Genomic DNA, 15,056 nt, shown 5'->3' with positions numbered 1-15,056 from the left:
CTGGTCCTCACCTCTTGGATTCCTTAGAGTTTTTTTATTTCATCCTCCCCTGGGCCCCTCTTGTGTGATGGTGGGGAGGCTGAGTTTGGGCAGAGCCAGGACCCCTTCTCAGGGACACATACCTGCTTTTAACTCCTTTGCTTCCCTCAAACTCTCCCCCTCTCACCTCAATTAAGTACACTTTGAACAGTCAATGGTGTGGGAGGCAACTGGTCCCACCTGATGGCATAATTTCCCAAATCTTTTTGTCCTATAAATCCATCTAAACTTTTAAAACTTAAAAGACATGAATTAGATTCTCTGGTTCTGCTCTGTCATCCTTTCCCTGAGGGCGATGAGTATATAATTTCCTGGTTCCTACTGCCTAAATTGGGGGAAAGGGTCTTGGTCACAGAAATATCGTAGAAATAGCAGTTAAGATACCAACATATAAAAGAATAAAGGAATGTGTGAGCCACCTGCCATGTGCTGAGCACAGTGCTAAATGCTTTACATGAATTATCTCATTTAATCCTCTCAACAAATCTTTATGGTAGAAAATGAGGAAACTGAGGCAGTGAGAAATTAAATAACTATGAGACCACAAGGGTCCCATTCAACTGGGTCCAAGCTCATTCATTCACCAAATACTTATCAAGGAATATAGTTGTGAAGAAGATAAAGTCTCTACTCCCAATTTGCTTCTTTTCTAGTGGAGGAGAAAGATAAAAGGCAAACATGTATGTATAATACATACTATATATATGTATAATATGATGCTAGATAGTGATAAAGGTAAATAAGAATGAGAAAAGTAAGATAGGGTGAGGTGATAAGACCAGAAATCTGGGGTGGAGGGTATGTTACATGGACTGTCAGGGAAGTGATATTAGGAAGGACCTAAAAAGAAGCAAGGCAGTAAGTCATGGGAAGACCTGGGAAAAAGTTCTAGGCACAGTGAACAGTAAGTGCTAAGATCCTGAGGTGACAATGGACTGGGGATGTTCAGGGAACAAAGAGAGGGCGTCTGTGTGCAGGGTGCAGTGAAAGAGAGTGGTAGGAAATGGGGGGGTTGGGGCTTCCCTGGTGGCGCAGTGGTTGAGAGTCCGCCTGCCGATGCAGGGGACACGGGTTCGTGCCCCGGTCCAGGAAGATCCCACATGCCGCGGAGCGGCTAGGCCCGTGAGCCATGGCCACTGGGCCTGCACGTCCGGAGCCTGTGCTCCGCAACGGGAGAGGCCACAACAGTGAGAGGCCCGCGTACCGCAAAAAAAAAAAAAAAAAAAAGGAAATGGGGTTGAAGAGAGATAATGAGGTTGGACCGATAATGTAGGGTCTTTCAGGCTGAGCTAAGAAATTTTAGTTTTAATCTGAATATCATGGGAAACCATTAAAATGCTTTGAGTATGAAGGTGATACTCTTTTTTAAATTGAAGTACACTTGATGTACTATAAGTTACAGGTTTACAGTATAGTGATTCACAATTTTTAAAAGTTATACTCCATTTATAGTTATTATAAAATATTGGCTATATTCCCCCTGCTGTGCAGTATATCCTTGTAGTTTATTTTATACCTAATAGTTTGTACCTCTTAATACCCTACCCCTATATTGCCCCATCATTCTTATTTTAAATGTTTGAAGAAATATTTATGAAGTACCTACTATGTAACTGAGGTTCATACAATGATCTTTACTTTGCCTCTAAGTAGCAGTATGATTTGGGGTAAGTCTCTTAGCCATTATATGTCTTGTGGTCTTTAAAAGAATTCCACATATTCAAAATGTACAATCTGATAAGTTAGGACATATGTACACACCCATAAACCCATTACCAAAATCAAGATAATGAGCATATCCATCATTTCCAAAAGTTTACTTGTGCTCCTTTGTAATCTCTCCCTCACATCCCTGCACCCCACTCAGACCCAGGCAACCACTGCTGTCTGTTACTATAGATTAGCTTGTATTTTCTGGAATTTCATATAAATAATCATTTATATAAATAATAGTAAGTGCTATTTTTGTCTGGCTTCTTTCACTCCGCATAATTATTTTGAGATCTATCCATGTTGCTGTATTTATCAAGAGTTCATTCCTTTTCATTGCTGAGTAGTATTTTCATTGTCTGGATAAAACAAAATTTGTTTATCCATTTACCAGTTCATGGATATTTGTTTTTTTTCCCAGTTTTTGACTGTTACACATAAGGCTGCTATGAAAATGTGTATGCAAGTCTTTTAAAGGGTACACACCTTCAGTTCTCTTGGGTAATCATCTAGGAGTAGAATGGTTGGATCATATGGTAGGTTTATGTTTAACTTTTTTTTTTTTTTTTTTTTTTTGGTGTTACGCGGGCCTCTCACTGTTATGGCCTCTCCCATTGCGGAGCACAGGCTCCGGATGCGCAGGCTCAGCGGCCATGGCTCACGGGCCTAGCCGTTCCGCGGCATGTGGGATCTTCCCGGACCGGGGCACGAACTAGTGTCCCCTGCATCGGCAGGTGGACTCTCAACCACTGCGCCACCAGGGAAGCCCTATGTTTAACTTTTTAAGGGACTGCCAAACTGTTTCAAAAGTTGTTGTGCCATTTGACATTCACACTGTTGCTCCATATCTTCACCAAAACTTGTTATGATGGGTCTTTTAAATTTTAGTCATTATAATAAATGGTCTCCATTGGTGGTTTTGACTTGCATTTTTCTAATGACTAATGACGTTGAACACATACTGGAATTCTAATACCCAGTGTGATGGTGTCAAAAGGTGGAGCCTTGGGAGGTGATTAGGTCATGAGGGTGGAGCCCTCATGAATGAGATTAGTGTGTTTTTGTTTGTTTGTTTGTTTTGTTTTGTTTTTTGCCACAGGCTTGTGGGATTTTAGTGCCCCAACCAGGGATTGAACGCAGGCCCTTGGCAATGAGAGTGCAGAGTCCTAACCACTGGACCACTAGAGAATTCCTGAGATTAGTGCTTTTATAAAAGAGATCCCACAGACTCCCTAGCCCTTTCCAGCAAGTGAGTACAGAGCAAGAAGTAAGCAGTCTGCAAACCTGAAGAGGACCCTCACCCAGCTATTCTATGCACCTTGATCTCAGACTTTCCAGCCTCCAGACTGTGAGAAATTTCTGTTGTTATAAGCTGCCCAATTGGTGGTATTTTCTTATTGCAGCCCAAGTGGATTATACAGTGGCCATCTGCAAGCTAAGGAGAGAGACCTTAGGAGAAACCAGAACTGTAGACACCTTGATCTTGGACTTCAAGCCTCCAGAACTGCGAAAAAATTTTTTTGTTTTTTAAGCCATCTATTATGGGGTATTCTGTCATGACTGCCCTAGCAGACTAACGTAGCCTCCCGTAAGGAAATGATGACATGCCCACTGCTGCCCCTGCATTTGTAACAGGAATAGACAGCTCCTGTTTACAGCTATGGACAAACACGGAAACCAGGCACATTCCCCACGTTCCCTTGGCTGGCATGTCTAGTCCCTAAGAATCTTAGATGAGCCAGGTGCAGGTGTAAGGGAGAAGTGGCTATCTCTAGAAGGGATTGGAGTTCAAGGCTTTGAGCAAATCTCACTTCTTCCTCCAAAATAGACATGTTTAATGTAGGTGAAATTACAATAAAATTTTAGTCTTGAAATTTTAACTTAGTACTGAAATTGTCATTTTCAGGCTTGAAGCAGAAAATTAATCAAAAGAGGGTCATAAGGCAGGTATTTGTGGAGACGGGGGTATTCATGAGTGTTGTATCTGAAAGAATGAGTTGTGGGCTGTGTTAGGCTGGTTGTTTTCTACAGGAGCCTTCTATGAGTTTTCGGCCCCAGCTGGGGCTGACAAGAGCAACCTCCTTGTCCCCTTCCTTCTTGGCTTCACTGACTTTGGTGAACTGTTGTCTCCCAGAGTCCCTATGGGTTGGGTGAAGGAGAGGATATTACTGAGGGCAACTTTATTCATCTAGAGCAGCGGTCCCTAACTTTTTTGGCACCAGGGACCGGTTCTGTGGAAGACAATTTTTCCACGGACCAGGTTAGGGGGAAATGGTTCAGGCGGTAATGGGAGCGATGGGGGGGTGGCAGATGAAGCTTCGCTGGCTTGCCCGCCTCTCACCTCCTGCTGTGCGGCCCGGTTCCTAACAGGTCAGGGACCGGTACCGGTCTGCAGCCTGGGGGTTGGGGACCCCTGATCTAGAAGGTTTAGGAAATGGAGGTAGAGTTTAATTGACTTCAATCCAATCGCACCTAACCTGCAAATTCTTAGAAGAGCTCGTGAGGGTGACGAAAGGAAATTTTGCTGCTTCTTTTCAGTTCTCTCCCTGCATGCCAAAAGTAAGACAGCATCCCTCAATCCATACTGTACTTACATTTTTTTCTGGATGAATTGGAAGGAGTAGCTCCAATACCTGCTTCATCTAAATCTGTTTTGTTTTTTCTTAATTGGAATTTGCAACCAGGAGCTCCACATTGAGATGTCAGGAATAGGTACAGAATACAGATTAGAGGATAGTTTTAGGAGCACTGGAGTGAGAACCAGTGGAGTGAGAACCCTCTGGGGCTCGGACTAATCTTCTCAAATATTTGGAGTTCATTAGATGACATCCACAATTCTTCAGCAATTTTTTTTTTTTTTTTTTTTTTTTTTTTTGCCAAGCATGTTCAAGGCGCTGCTTTCCAACTAAACAATTCTGAAATTTTCAGTACTTTTGAGCAACTCTTCAGTGTGTTTAGCCGGGAGTTGAGCTGTGTGCACTCACTTCAGTTTTTTTTCTTTTTAATATTTATTTATGTACGGTGCATTGGGTCTTAGTTGTGGCATGCATGCGGGATCTACTTCCCGACCAGGGGTGGAACCCGGGCCGCCTGCATTAGGAGCACGGAGTCTTACCCTCTGGATCACCGGGGAAGTCCCTCCACTTCGGTTTTTGCAGCCCTGTTCTCCAGAAGCTCACAGGCTGAAGCAAGTATAAAATGGTACAAGAAACTGATGATCAAGCGTTTAAATGTACTCAAGGGTCTAAACATCTCCCCTGGCCCAAATCAGTAACGTGAAAAGACGAAGGGAAGGACACAGTAACCCCTGTGCCCACCAACTCCTGGGCGCGGAGGCGGAGTCAGCCCTGAGTGGCCTGGTCCAAGGCCAAAGGACTAAGGGCCCGCAGGGCGCGGGGGCGGCCGGGCGGGGCGGGCGCGACCTTTCCTCCGGCTCCACCCTCGCCCGGTAGCGGCCTCTTTAAGAATCCCAGCCGCTAGCGGGCCTGCTGGCACTCACGTGACTCCGCTCAGCTCAATCGCTCGCGGAAGTGGTCCAGCTTCCGCCTCCCGCGAGGGGGGTCTCCGGGTGCCCCCGCGGGGCGGGCTGGCGGGAGCGGGCACTGTCGGGCGGCCCGCAGCAGGTTGCTGTGATGGTGCAATTGTACAACCTGCACCCGTTCGGGTCGCAGCAGGTGGTGCCCTGCAAGTTGGAGCCTGAGCGCTTCTGCGGCGGGGGACGCGATGCGCTGTTCGTGGCGGCCGGTTGCAAGGTGGAGGCGTTCGCAGTCGCCGGCCAGGGGCTGTGCCAGCCAAGGTGTGCCTTTTCCACGCTGGGCAGGGTGCTGCGCCTGGCCTACAGTGAGGCCGGTGAGTAGCGGTGGGGTCAGGGGGCTCCTGGGCCCCGGATTGGGGCCTCCTTCCTAGAGGACCGAGCGACGCTTATAGCTCTGGATGGGGAAGTACTTCGTGCTTGCTGGACGGTCTTGCCAGGTCTGGCGGCTGATGGAAGGTGTGCGCTGTGCGGTTGTCCTGGCAACCACAGGTTAGAGCCTGCCTTTGGTGGGCGGGGGACGCTGATTGTTCCTGCTTCTCTGGCGTCCTCGCCGGGAAGTCCCTTGGTTGGGTGGCTGGATTCCACTCAACCCAGACACTTCACACCAAATAAACTTCTTTTAGTATAGAAAACAAGTACACACAAAAGTAGGGAGAATAGTATCCTGAACCCCCAGTTACTCCCATCTTCAACAGTTATGCCAACTCATGGCCAGTCCTTTATCTACTTCTTGTCGATTTTTGAAAGCTCACATTAAATGCTGATTTTTAAATCTGTATAAATAGAACTCAGGTCTTAGACCCCTTTTTCCCCAAACAGGGTAACAGCATCCACTACTCTTTTTCCACCAGAAACGTGAAGCAGTGCCAAGGGGTTACTGTGTGGGTGTATCCCTATTTTAGAAAAATCCAACATTTAAAAATAGGTACTTCAGATTACAGAAAAATTCACCATAGGATTCTTTTAACTGCCTGATAATACACTTAAAATTTGAATCCTGCTTTTCAAGAGGGGTAAAGGTGTAAATTGCAGTATTTAGGGTGGAAAAGACTTTGGCTGGGGTACTTTACTAATAAAGTGGAGAGCATGAACCTGGAGGACTGGAGATCTCTGCCTAATCGCTACTCTGTCCGCAACTGATTAGGTGTGAGTTTATAGAAACTTCTGGGTCTCAGTTTCTGTTTTAAAAAAAAAAAAAAGAAGTAATTTGAATGCTAGATCAGTGATTTCCAGACATTGGAATTTTGTGGATCAGCAAAGAATTGTGGGGCTACCATACACAGTATCTGACTGTTCATTTTGTCAAGATATATATTAAAAAAAATGAAAAGCCCTACTGTTTACCGTCATCGCTATTTATACTGATAATAGGAGAAACACTTACCTCCAAACATTGGATGTCTTTCTTTATGGGCAACTTACTATACTGTTATTATTTTTTCTTTTTGATTAGTGAAGGCATCAATAGGGGCCTGCAGGCCCACAGACCAGTTTGAAAACCACTTATTAGATCTGTAAGTTCTCTTTCAGCAGAAGATTCTGATTTTGATATTTTTATGATATTATTCTCCTAATCATTTCACAATATTAGTAGTTTTCCCCATCCCACCTCCTTTTTAGACCTAGGAGTTCTCACCTTCAAGAGCTCTGCTGAGTGGCAAACTCACCAGTTTCAACATTAGTATGTGTGTGTCTGCTGGTGAGGGAGAGACAGACAGACACTGTTTACATGATTTGTACCATTTGTCTTCCAAATGGACATTTAATCTAGAATTGGATGTGGCAGGCATTATGTAAACCTCTAGCTTTCTTGCCTGTCAGTAGTGGTGATTCTGGGGAATCCTTTGATGCCACTACTTGTGTATAAGAATCACCTGGGGGAGCTTTAAAAAACCCAATTCCTGAACCACAACCTTAGAGAAACAGTGTGTTTCCTGGGGTGTGGCCCAGCATTGGGTGAGTCTGGTGTTTAGTCAGGATTGAGAATCACTGACCTAGAGCCTTACTGGCTGCTGTAGGCAGTGAGTAGTATGGTACTGAAGCCTTGAAAAACAAAGATATTTTTGTAATTCAGTTGGCTGTCTTAAGAAACTTCAGGAGTCCTGTGGTATGGCATTAGCATGAGTCAGATAGCTCAAGGGTAACTTTCAGCTTGAACTTAATGCCTGGGTATAGCTTCTATCAATCCACAGGTAGTGGACTGCTAGCTATGCTGATATCCAGATAACTCGTCTTACACTTTTCAGCTTTTTCTTTTTCGTCTCTGTCCTTCCACTCACAGTAACATGGACATGGGGATTCTTGCTCTAAGCCCAGGGTCTCCTCCACCCGCTACCCTGTCAAAAACAAAGTGAATCTTAGATCAGGGATTTATATTTACTGTAAATGCTTTGCAGGTCTGTTATCCAAACAGAAAACATTTTCAATTTTTTTTTCCATTTCTAATTAGCAGGATGCCAGTCTCCTTTCATAAAGTTTGGGGGTATTAGAATGTAGGTCGAAATTTTGAAGGATGGGCCCTAAATATCATCATCAGTAATGGAAATTTAATATAATATAGATTTTGTGTGCGAAGGGAGGAAGAGGAGATGCGAGAACTCGCTTTCGAGGGAGAAAGACCTGGTGGCCAGGGTTGAGTGCTGTGTGGGGAGCTCTGGTGCTGGACACTTGCTTATGGGGTGTCTGGAGGTGGTGAGGCAGAGGGGACAAGACCTTGTGGCCCTCAATGCCTGTCCTTTAGCACAAGTACATTAAAGAGCCCTAGAATGTCTATTATCTCCCCCCCAAGCCCTACCCTCCCTCAACTTTTTTAAAATCATAAAACATATTTTCATACGTTGTATGTTATTTCTGCCTTCTGATATCCATTTTGTCATAGGAGTGCAGCCTTTTCCTTAATCTGGTATTAGTGGTAACCAGGTTTATGATCTTGCTGCATAAAAGGAAAAGTTTACTTATTTTTTTAAAAAATCAATGACTCTCAGCTTAAGGATAAATATAAGAATGATTTTTTAATTTATTTAATGAAGACAGCCTATTGTAAAATAAGTAAAATAAAGCCCTGGGTACATAATACCTTAAAAAGTTTAATTCCTTTCTCTTATAAAGGGCTATAACCTCCACAGAATCCTCTAGACTTATATCTCCTTTGGAACATTTTGAGAGACAGAGTGAAATGAACATTGGCTTTTGAGCTAACCAGATTGAGGTTTAACCCCAGTGCCATCCGTTTGTTGGCTGTGTTGCCTTAGGCAGGTTACTCGGCTTATCTGAGTCTCAGATTCCTGATCTATAAAATGGAGAAGGGGATAATGTCTTGAAGAGTTGTGAGGATTAACTGAGAGAACTCTAAAGCTCTGTTCAAAAGGCTTACCAGGTAGACACAACAAGTTCTAGTTCACCATTTGTAAGACAACTTACTAATTTGAAAACATATTAATATAAGACAGCATAGGCACTATCTATAGTTTTCGAATTATATATGAAACAGTTGGTTCCCTCTGTGCCCACTTTCTGGAGAGTTTTTGTCATAAATGGGTGCTGAATTTTGTCTAAAGCTTTTTCTGCATCTATTGAGATTATCATATGGTTTTTATCTTTCAATTTGTTAATATGGTGTATCACATTGATTGATTTGTGTATATTGAAGAATCTCTTGCATTCCTGGGATAACCCCACTTGATCATGGTGTATGATCCTTTTAATGTGCTGTTGGATTCTGTTTGCTAGTATTTTGTTGAGGATTTTTGCATCTATGTTCATCAGTGATACTGGCCTGTAGTTTTCTTTCTTTGTGACATCCTTGTCTGGTTTTGGTATCAGGGTGATGGTGGCCTTGTAGAATGAGTTTGGGAGTGTTCCTCCCTCTGCTATATTTTGCAAGAGTTTGAGAAGGATAGGTGTTAGCTCTTCTCTAAATGTTTGATAGAATTTGCCTGTGAAGCCATCTGGTCATGGGCTTTTGTGTGTTGGAAGATTTTTAATCGCAGTTTCAATTTCGGTGCTTGTGATTGGTCTGTTTATATTTTCTATTTCTTCCTGGTTCAGTCTCAGAAGGTTGTACTTTTCCAAGAATTTGTCCATTTCTTCCAGGTTGTCCATTTTATTGGTATATAGTTGCTTGTAGTAATCTCTCATGATCCTTTGTATTTCTGCAGTGTCAGTTGTTACTTCTCCTTTTTCATTTGTAATTTTGTTGATTTGAGTCTTCTCCCTTTTTTTCTTGATGAGTCTGGCTAATGGTTTATCAATTTTGTTTATCTTCCCAAAGAACCAACTTTTAGTTTTATTGATTTTTGCTATTGCTGTCTTCATTTCTTTTTCATGTATTTCTGATCTGATCTTTATGATTTCTTTCCTTCTGCTACCTTTGGGGTTTTTTTGTTCTTCTTTCTCTAATTGCTTTAGGTGTAAGGTTAGGTTGTTGATTTAAGATTTTTCTTGATTCTTGAGGTAGGATTGTGTTACTATAAACTTCCCTCTTAGAACTGCTTTTGCTGCATCCCATTGGTTTTGGGTCATCGTGTTTTCATTGTTATTTGTTTCTCGGTATTTTTTGATTTCCTCTTTGATTTCTTCAGTGATTTCTTGGTTATTTAGTAGCGTATTGTTCAGCCTCCACGTATTTGTATTTTTTACAGATTTTTTTTCCTGTAATTGATATCTAGTCTCTTAGCGTTGTGGTCGGAAAAGATACTTGATACGATTTCAATTTTCTTAAATTTACCAAGGCTTCATTTGTGACCCACAATATGGTCTGTACTGGAGAATTTTCCATGAACCCTTGAGAAGAAAGTGTATTCTGTTGTTTTTGGATGGATATTCTATAAATATCAGTTAAGTCCATCTTCTTTAATGTATCACTTAAAGCTTGTGTTTCCTTATTTATTTTCATTTTGGATGATCTGTCCATTGGTGAAAGTGGGGTGTTAAAGTCCCATACTATTATTGTGTTACTGTTGATTTCCCCTCTTATGGCTGTTAACATTTGCCTTATGTATTGAGGTGCTTCTATTGTGTGTGCATAAATATTTACCATTGTTATATCTTCTTCTTGGATTGATCCCTTGATCATTATATAGTGTCCTTCTTTGTCTCTTATAATTTATTACAAGACTTTATTTTAAAGTCTATTTTGTCTAATAAGAGAATTGCTACTCCAGCTTTCTTTTGATTTCCATTTGCATGGAATATCTTTTTCCATCCCCTCACTTTCAGTCTGTATGTGTCCCTAGGTCTGAAGTGGGTCTCTTGCAGACAGCATATATATGGGTCTTGTTTTTGTATCCATCCAGCCAGTCTATGTCTTTTGGTTGGAGCATTTAATCCATTTGCATTTAAGGTACTTATTGATATGTTTGTTCCTATTACCACTTTCTTAATTACTTTGGGTTTGTTTTTGTAGGTCTTTTCCTTCTCTTGTGTTTCTTGCCTAGAGAAGTTCCTTTAGCATTTGTTGTAAAGCTGGTTTGGTGGTGCTGAATTCTCTTAGCTTTTGCTTGTCTGTAAAGGTTTTAATTTCCCAGTGGAATCTGAATGAGATCCTTGCTGCATAGAGTAATCTTGGTTTTAGGTTTTTCCCTTTCAGCACTTTAAGTACGTCCTGCCACTCCCTTCTGGCTTGCAGAGTTTCTGCTGAAAGATCAGCTGTTAACCTTATGGGGATTCCCTTGTATGTTATTTGTTGTTTTTCCCTTGCTGCTTTTAATATTTTTTCTTTGTATTTAATTTTTGATAGTTTGATTAATATGTGTCTCGGCGTGTTTCTCTTTGGGTTTATTCTGTATGGGACTCTCTGTGCTTCCTGGACTTGGGTGACTATTTCCTCTCCCATGTTAGGGAAGTTTTCAACTATAAGCTCTTCAAATATTTTCTCAGTTGCTTTCTTTTTCTCTTCCTCTTCTGGGACCCCTGTAATTGAATGTTGCTGTGTTTAATGTTGTCCTAGAGGTCTCTGAGACTGTCCTCAATTCTTTTCATTATTTTTTCTTTATTCTGCTCCTTGGCAGTTATTTCTAACATTTTATCGTCCAGCTCACTTATACATTCTTCTGCCTCAGTTATTCTGCTATTGATTCCTTTTAGAGTATTTTTAATTTCAGTTATTGTGTTGTTCATCACTGTTTATTTGCTCTTTAGTTCTTCTAGATCCTTGTTAAATGTTTCTTCTGTTTTCTCCATTCTGCTTTTGAGATTTTGGATCATCTTTACTATCACTACTGTGAATTGTTTTTCAGGTAGGTTGCCTATTTCATCTTCATTTATTTGGTCTTATAGGTTTTTACCTTGCTCTTTCGTCTGTAACATATTTTTTGTCATTTCATTTTTTTTTTTGATGGGTGGGGCTGTATTCCTGTTTTACTGGTTGTTTGGCCTGAAGCGTCCAGCACTAGAGTTTGCAGGGAGTTGGACAGAGCTGGGTCTTGGTGCTGAGATTAGGACCTCTGGGAGGCCTCACTCTGACTGATAGTCCCTGGGGTCTGAGGTTTTCTGTTAGCCCAGTGTTTTGGACTTGGAGCTCCCACCACAGGAGCTTGGGCCCAACCTCAGGTCTGGGAACCAAATCCCACAAGCTTTGTGTTGTGGCAAAAGAAAAGAAAAGAAAAGAAAAAAAGGAGCAGTACAATATCAAAGAATAAAAACAAAATAAAATTAGGAAAATAAAAACTAGATTAGGAAAAATAAAAATATAATTGAAACAACTGCAACAAGGTAAAATAAAACTGCAACAGAAAAAAGAAAAAAATGTGTGGGGGGGGGAACAAGTCAAAAGGAGAGAGCAAAAACAAAGTATAAAGAATAAAATAAAATGAGAAAAATAAAAGATTTATTAGGAAAAATAAAAATATAAATGAATCAACGCTAATGAATCAGCAAGGTAAAACAGAACTCCAATGTAAAAGAGGAAAGAAGAAAAAAGAAGCCTTGGCTATGGGGGCAGAGTTTAGGCAGGAGTGGAACTTAGGCAAGGGTGGGGCTTAGGGTGGGGTGGGACCTAGGCTGGTGGGGGCGTGACGTTTTAGCATGGGGCGGTGCCTAGGCTCAGGACCCAGTCGCTGGTGGTTCCTCCTGTCCCCTTAGGTGTCCATGATCCCCCACCGGTGCCTGGTAGGTGCCTTGGTCATGCAGAGATGCAAATTCCTCGTCCTCCTAGTCCGCCATCTTGACTCCACCCCCTCACTTTTATTCTTAACGCGCTTAGTTTTGCTTTCAATTTTACGTACCTTAGTTCTGAGTTAGATCTGCAGATGTGTACAAATAGTTCATATTTATGTATTGCACATAATCATGCTGTTCAGCATTGGTGCTATACTGTATTATGTAAGTAATAAAAGCCATGTACAGAGGGTAGGAATGGGGAGTTATTGTTTAATGGATTCAGAGTTTTGGGGAAGATGAAAAAGTTTTGGAGATGGTGGTAATGGCTGTATAACAGTGTGAATGTACTTAATGTTGTTGAATTGTACACTTAAACATGGTGAAAATGGTAAGTTTTATGTATATTTTACCACAATAAAAATTTTTGTTTAATGTATTTACTGAGGGAATTCAAGGAAGATGGAGGCTACAAGGCATCTGTTGCCCCCAACTCCATCAGACTGCTTCTCTGGAACAGAGTGAGCAAATGTATGGGGCCTGCAGGGTATATTTAGGCATTCCACCAAGATCTCCGGGGAGAGAACAGGTACAGCCTCCACCTCTGTGGCATCAAAGGAACCAGCACAGGAGAAGGTTTGCTTCTGTTGAAGGCTGGTTCATTCTGGAGGAGGAGGGGCTTGGCCAGCCCACTTGGTGTCTGCAGAAAGGGGCTGCCCCTGCTTGCTTGCTGCATCTGTATATGAGAAGTTCGTGTACGAACAGCAGCATTTCAGTTTCAATTCATTGGAATAGGGCTTGTTTACCTAATAATGTTTAGCATATAGTAAGTTCTCTCTTTAGAGTAACACTGACTTATCCCCTCTGACCCACAAAGTTCTAAAGATTAAAAATTTAAATGAGGACTTCCCTGGTGGCACAGGGTTAAGAATCCGCCCTCCAATGCAGGGGACATGGGTTCGATCCCTGCTTCAGGAAGATCCCACATGCTGTGGAGCAACCAAGCCCATGTGCCACAGCTACTGAGCCTGTGCTCTAGAGCCCGTGAGCCACAACTACTGAGCCTGCATGCCACAACTACTGAAGCTTGCACGCCTAGAGCCTGTGCTCTGCAACAAGAGAAGCTACTGCAGTGAGAAGCCTGTGCACTGCAATGAAGAGTAGCCCCCGCTCGCTGCAACTAGAGAAAGCCCTCACGCAGCAACGAAGAGCCAATACAGCCAAAAAAAAAAAAATTTAAATTAAATTAAAAAACCACTAAAATAGAATATGTAAGTGTGCATTTATGTAATTGGAGGACATAAGAGACTGTTTAAGCAAGTTAGGAAACACAGAAGCCAAGAAGGAAAAGATACATAGCTGGTTACATACTGTAAAAGATGCCATACAAAGTCAAACCATAACAAAGTCAAAAGTCAAACTATAGACTACCAGAAATGATTTGCTATTCATGGCCAATGAAGGATTAATTATCACTTTTACCCAGAGAGCTACTCTTCGTCGATAAGAAAAATCAACCTAATAGAATAGTAGATAACTTGCAGAAGGGAAATTATACATGGCTAAATAAACATAGGATAAGATGGCCAGCTTTATAAGTGGTCTGGAAAATATAAATTAGAATAACCATTAGAGTCCATGTTTCCCCCATCACATGGAGTCAGTTCTAGTGAAGATGTGGGGAAATAGGCCTGTTTAAACAGCGCTGGTGACAACATGAATCTCTATTACATAATTGTGATTGTAATCTGGCAATATGTGTTAAAATTTAAAATGTACCTGCCCTTTAACCTGATAGTCTTACTTTTGAAAATCTGTGCCGTTGAAACTTACCCCCTCCCCCACTAAATAAATATATAGGTATAGGCCTATTTATTACAGTATAAAGTATAGTAGCAAAAAAAACCTGGAAATACTTGAATGTAGTATCTCAGTAGGGGAATTGTTGAATAATTTATGGCACATGTACATACAGGATATTTTGCAGATATTGAAAAGGATGTTAGATATCCATGTATCTAACCTGGAGGGAAAGATATTTGGTAATCTTTTGGTAATACATTGGTAATTTTTTAAAGTTGAAGATTGTTAAATATATTTAGTGTGATCCCATTTTGGTAAAAACAAAAACAAAAATGACAATCTACCACTCTATGATCTAGGTTTATATGAAAGAAACGTTTAGAAGGACATGGGTTTAGGCTGTGTGTGTTAACATTGTCTCCTCATGGATCGGACTGCCGGGGAGAGATCATTATGCTTTTCATTTTGCACCTCTTTATCACTTTGACTTCTCACAACAAAGAGTAATTCCAAAATTACTTTGTAATTTAAAAAAGTCTAAGAAAATCAACAATTAAGGGAAAATTAACTTGGATTGAAATTTTATTTAATGTGTATGGCTTTATCCTATTTCTCAGAGTTGACATGAAGATATGACTTTTTTTTTTTTTTTTTTTTTTGCGGTACGCGGGCCTCTCACTACTGTGGCCTCTCCCGTTGCGGAGCACAGGCTCCGGACGCGCAGGCTCAGCGGCCATGGCTCACGGGCCCAGCCGCTCCACGGCATGTGTGATCTTCCTGGACCGGGGCACGAACCCATGTCCTCTACATCGGCAGGTGGACTCTCAACCACTGCGCCACCAGGGAAGCCCCAAGATACGACTTTTTTGGGAAG

At 41.7% G+C, this 15,056-nt stretch overlaps 1 protein-coding gene across 3 annotated transcripts in view; it reads left to right on the top strand.

The window, feature by feature from the left end:
- Positions 1-5,249: 5,249 nt before the first annotated feature.
- HPS3 (HPS3 biogenesis of lysosomal organelles complex 2 subunit 1) overlaps positions 5,250-15,056 on the top strand; it is a 39,443-nt gene continuing 29,636 nt past the window's right edge. For all 3 annotated transcript variants that reach the window (XR_014015865.1, XM_081234421.1, XM_081234422.1), the window contains exon 1: positions 5,250-5,598. Coding sequence is in view for 2 of the 3 variants with exons in the window: in XM_081234421.1 (XP_081090547.1) it covers positions 5,382-5,598 (217 nt within the window). In the remaining variant the exon portion in view is untranslated. The remainder of the gene's footprint in view (positions 5,599-15,056) is intronic.

Source organism: Mesoplodon bidens, assembly GCF_964165515.1.
Source record: "Mesoplodon bidens genome assembly, chromosome: 5".
Classification (NCBI taxonomy): domain Eukaryota; kingdom Metazoa; phylum Chordata; class Mammalia; order Artiodactyla; family Ziphiidae; genus Mesoplodon; species Mesoplodon bidens.
This window is presented reverse-complemented; position numbering and strand designations above follow the sequence as displayed.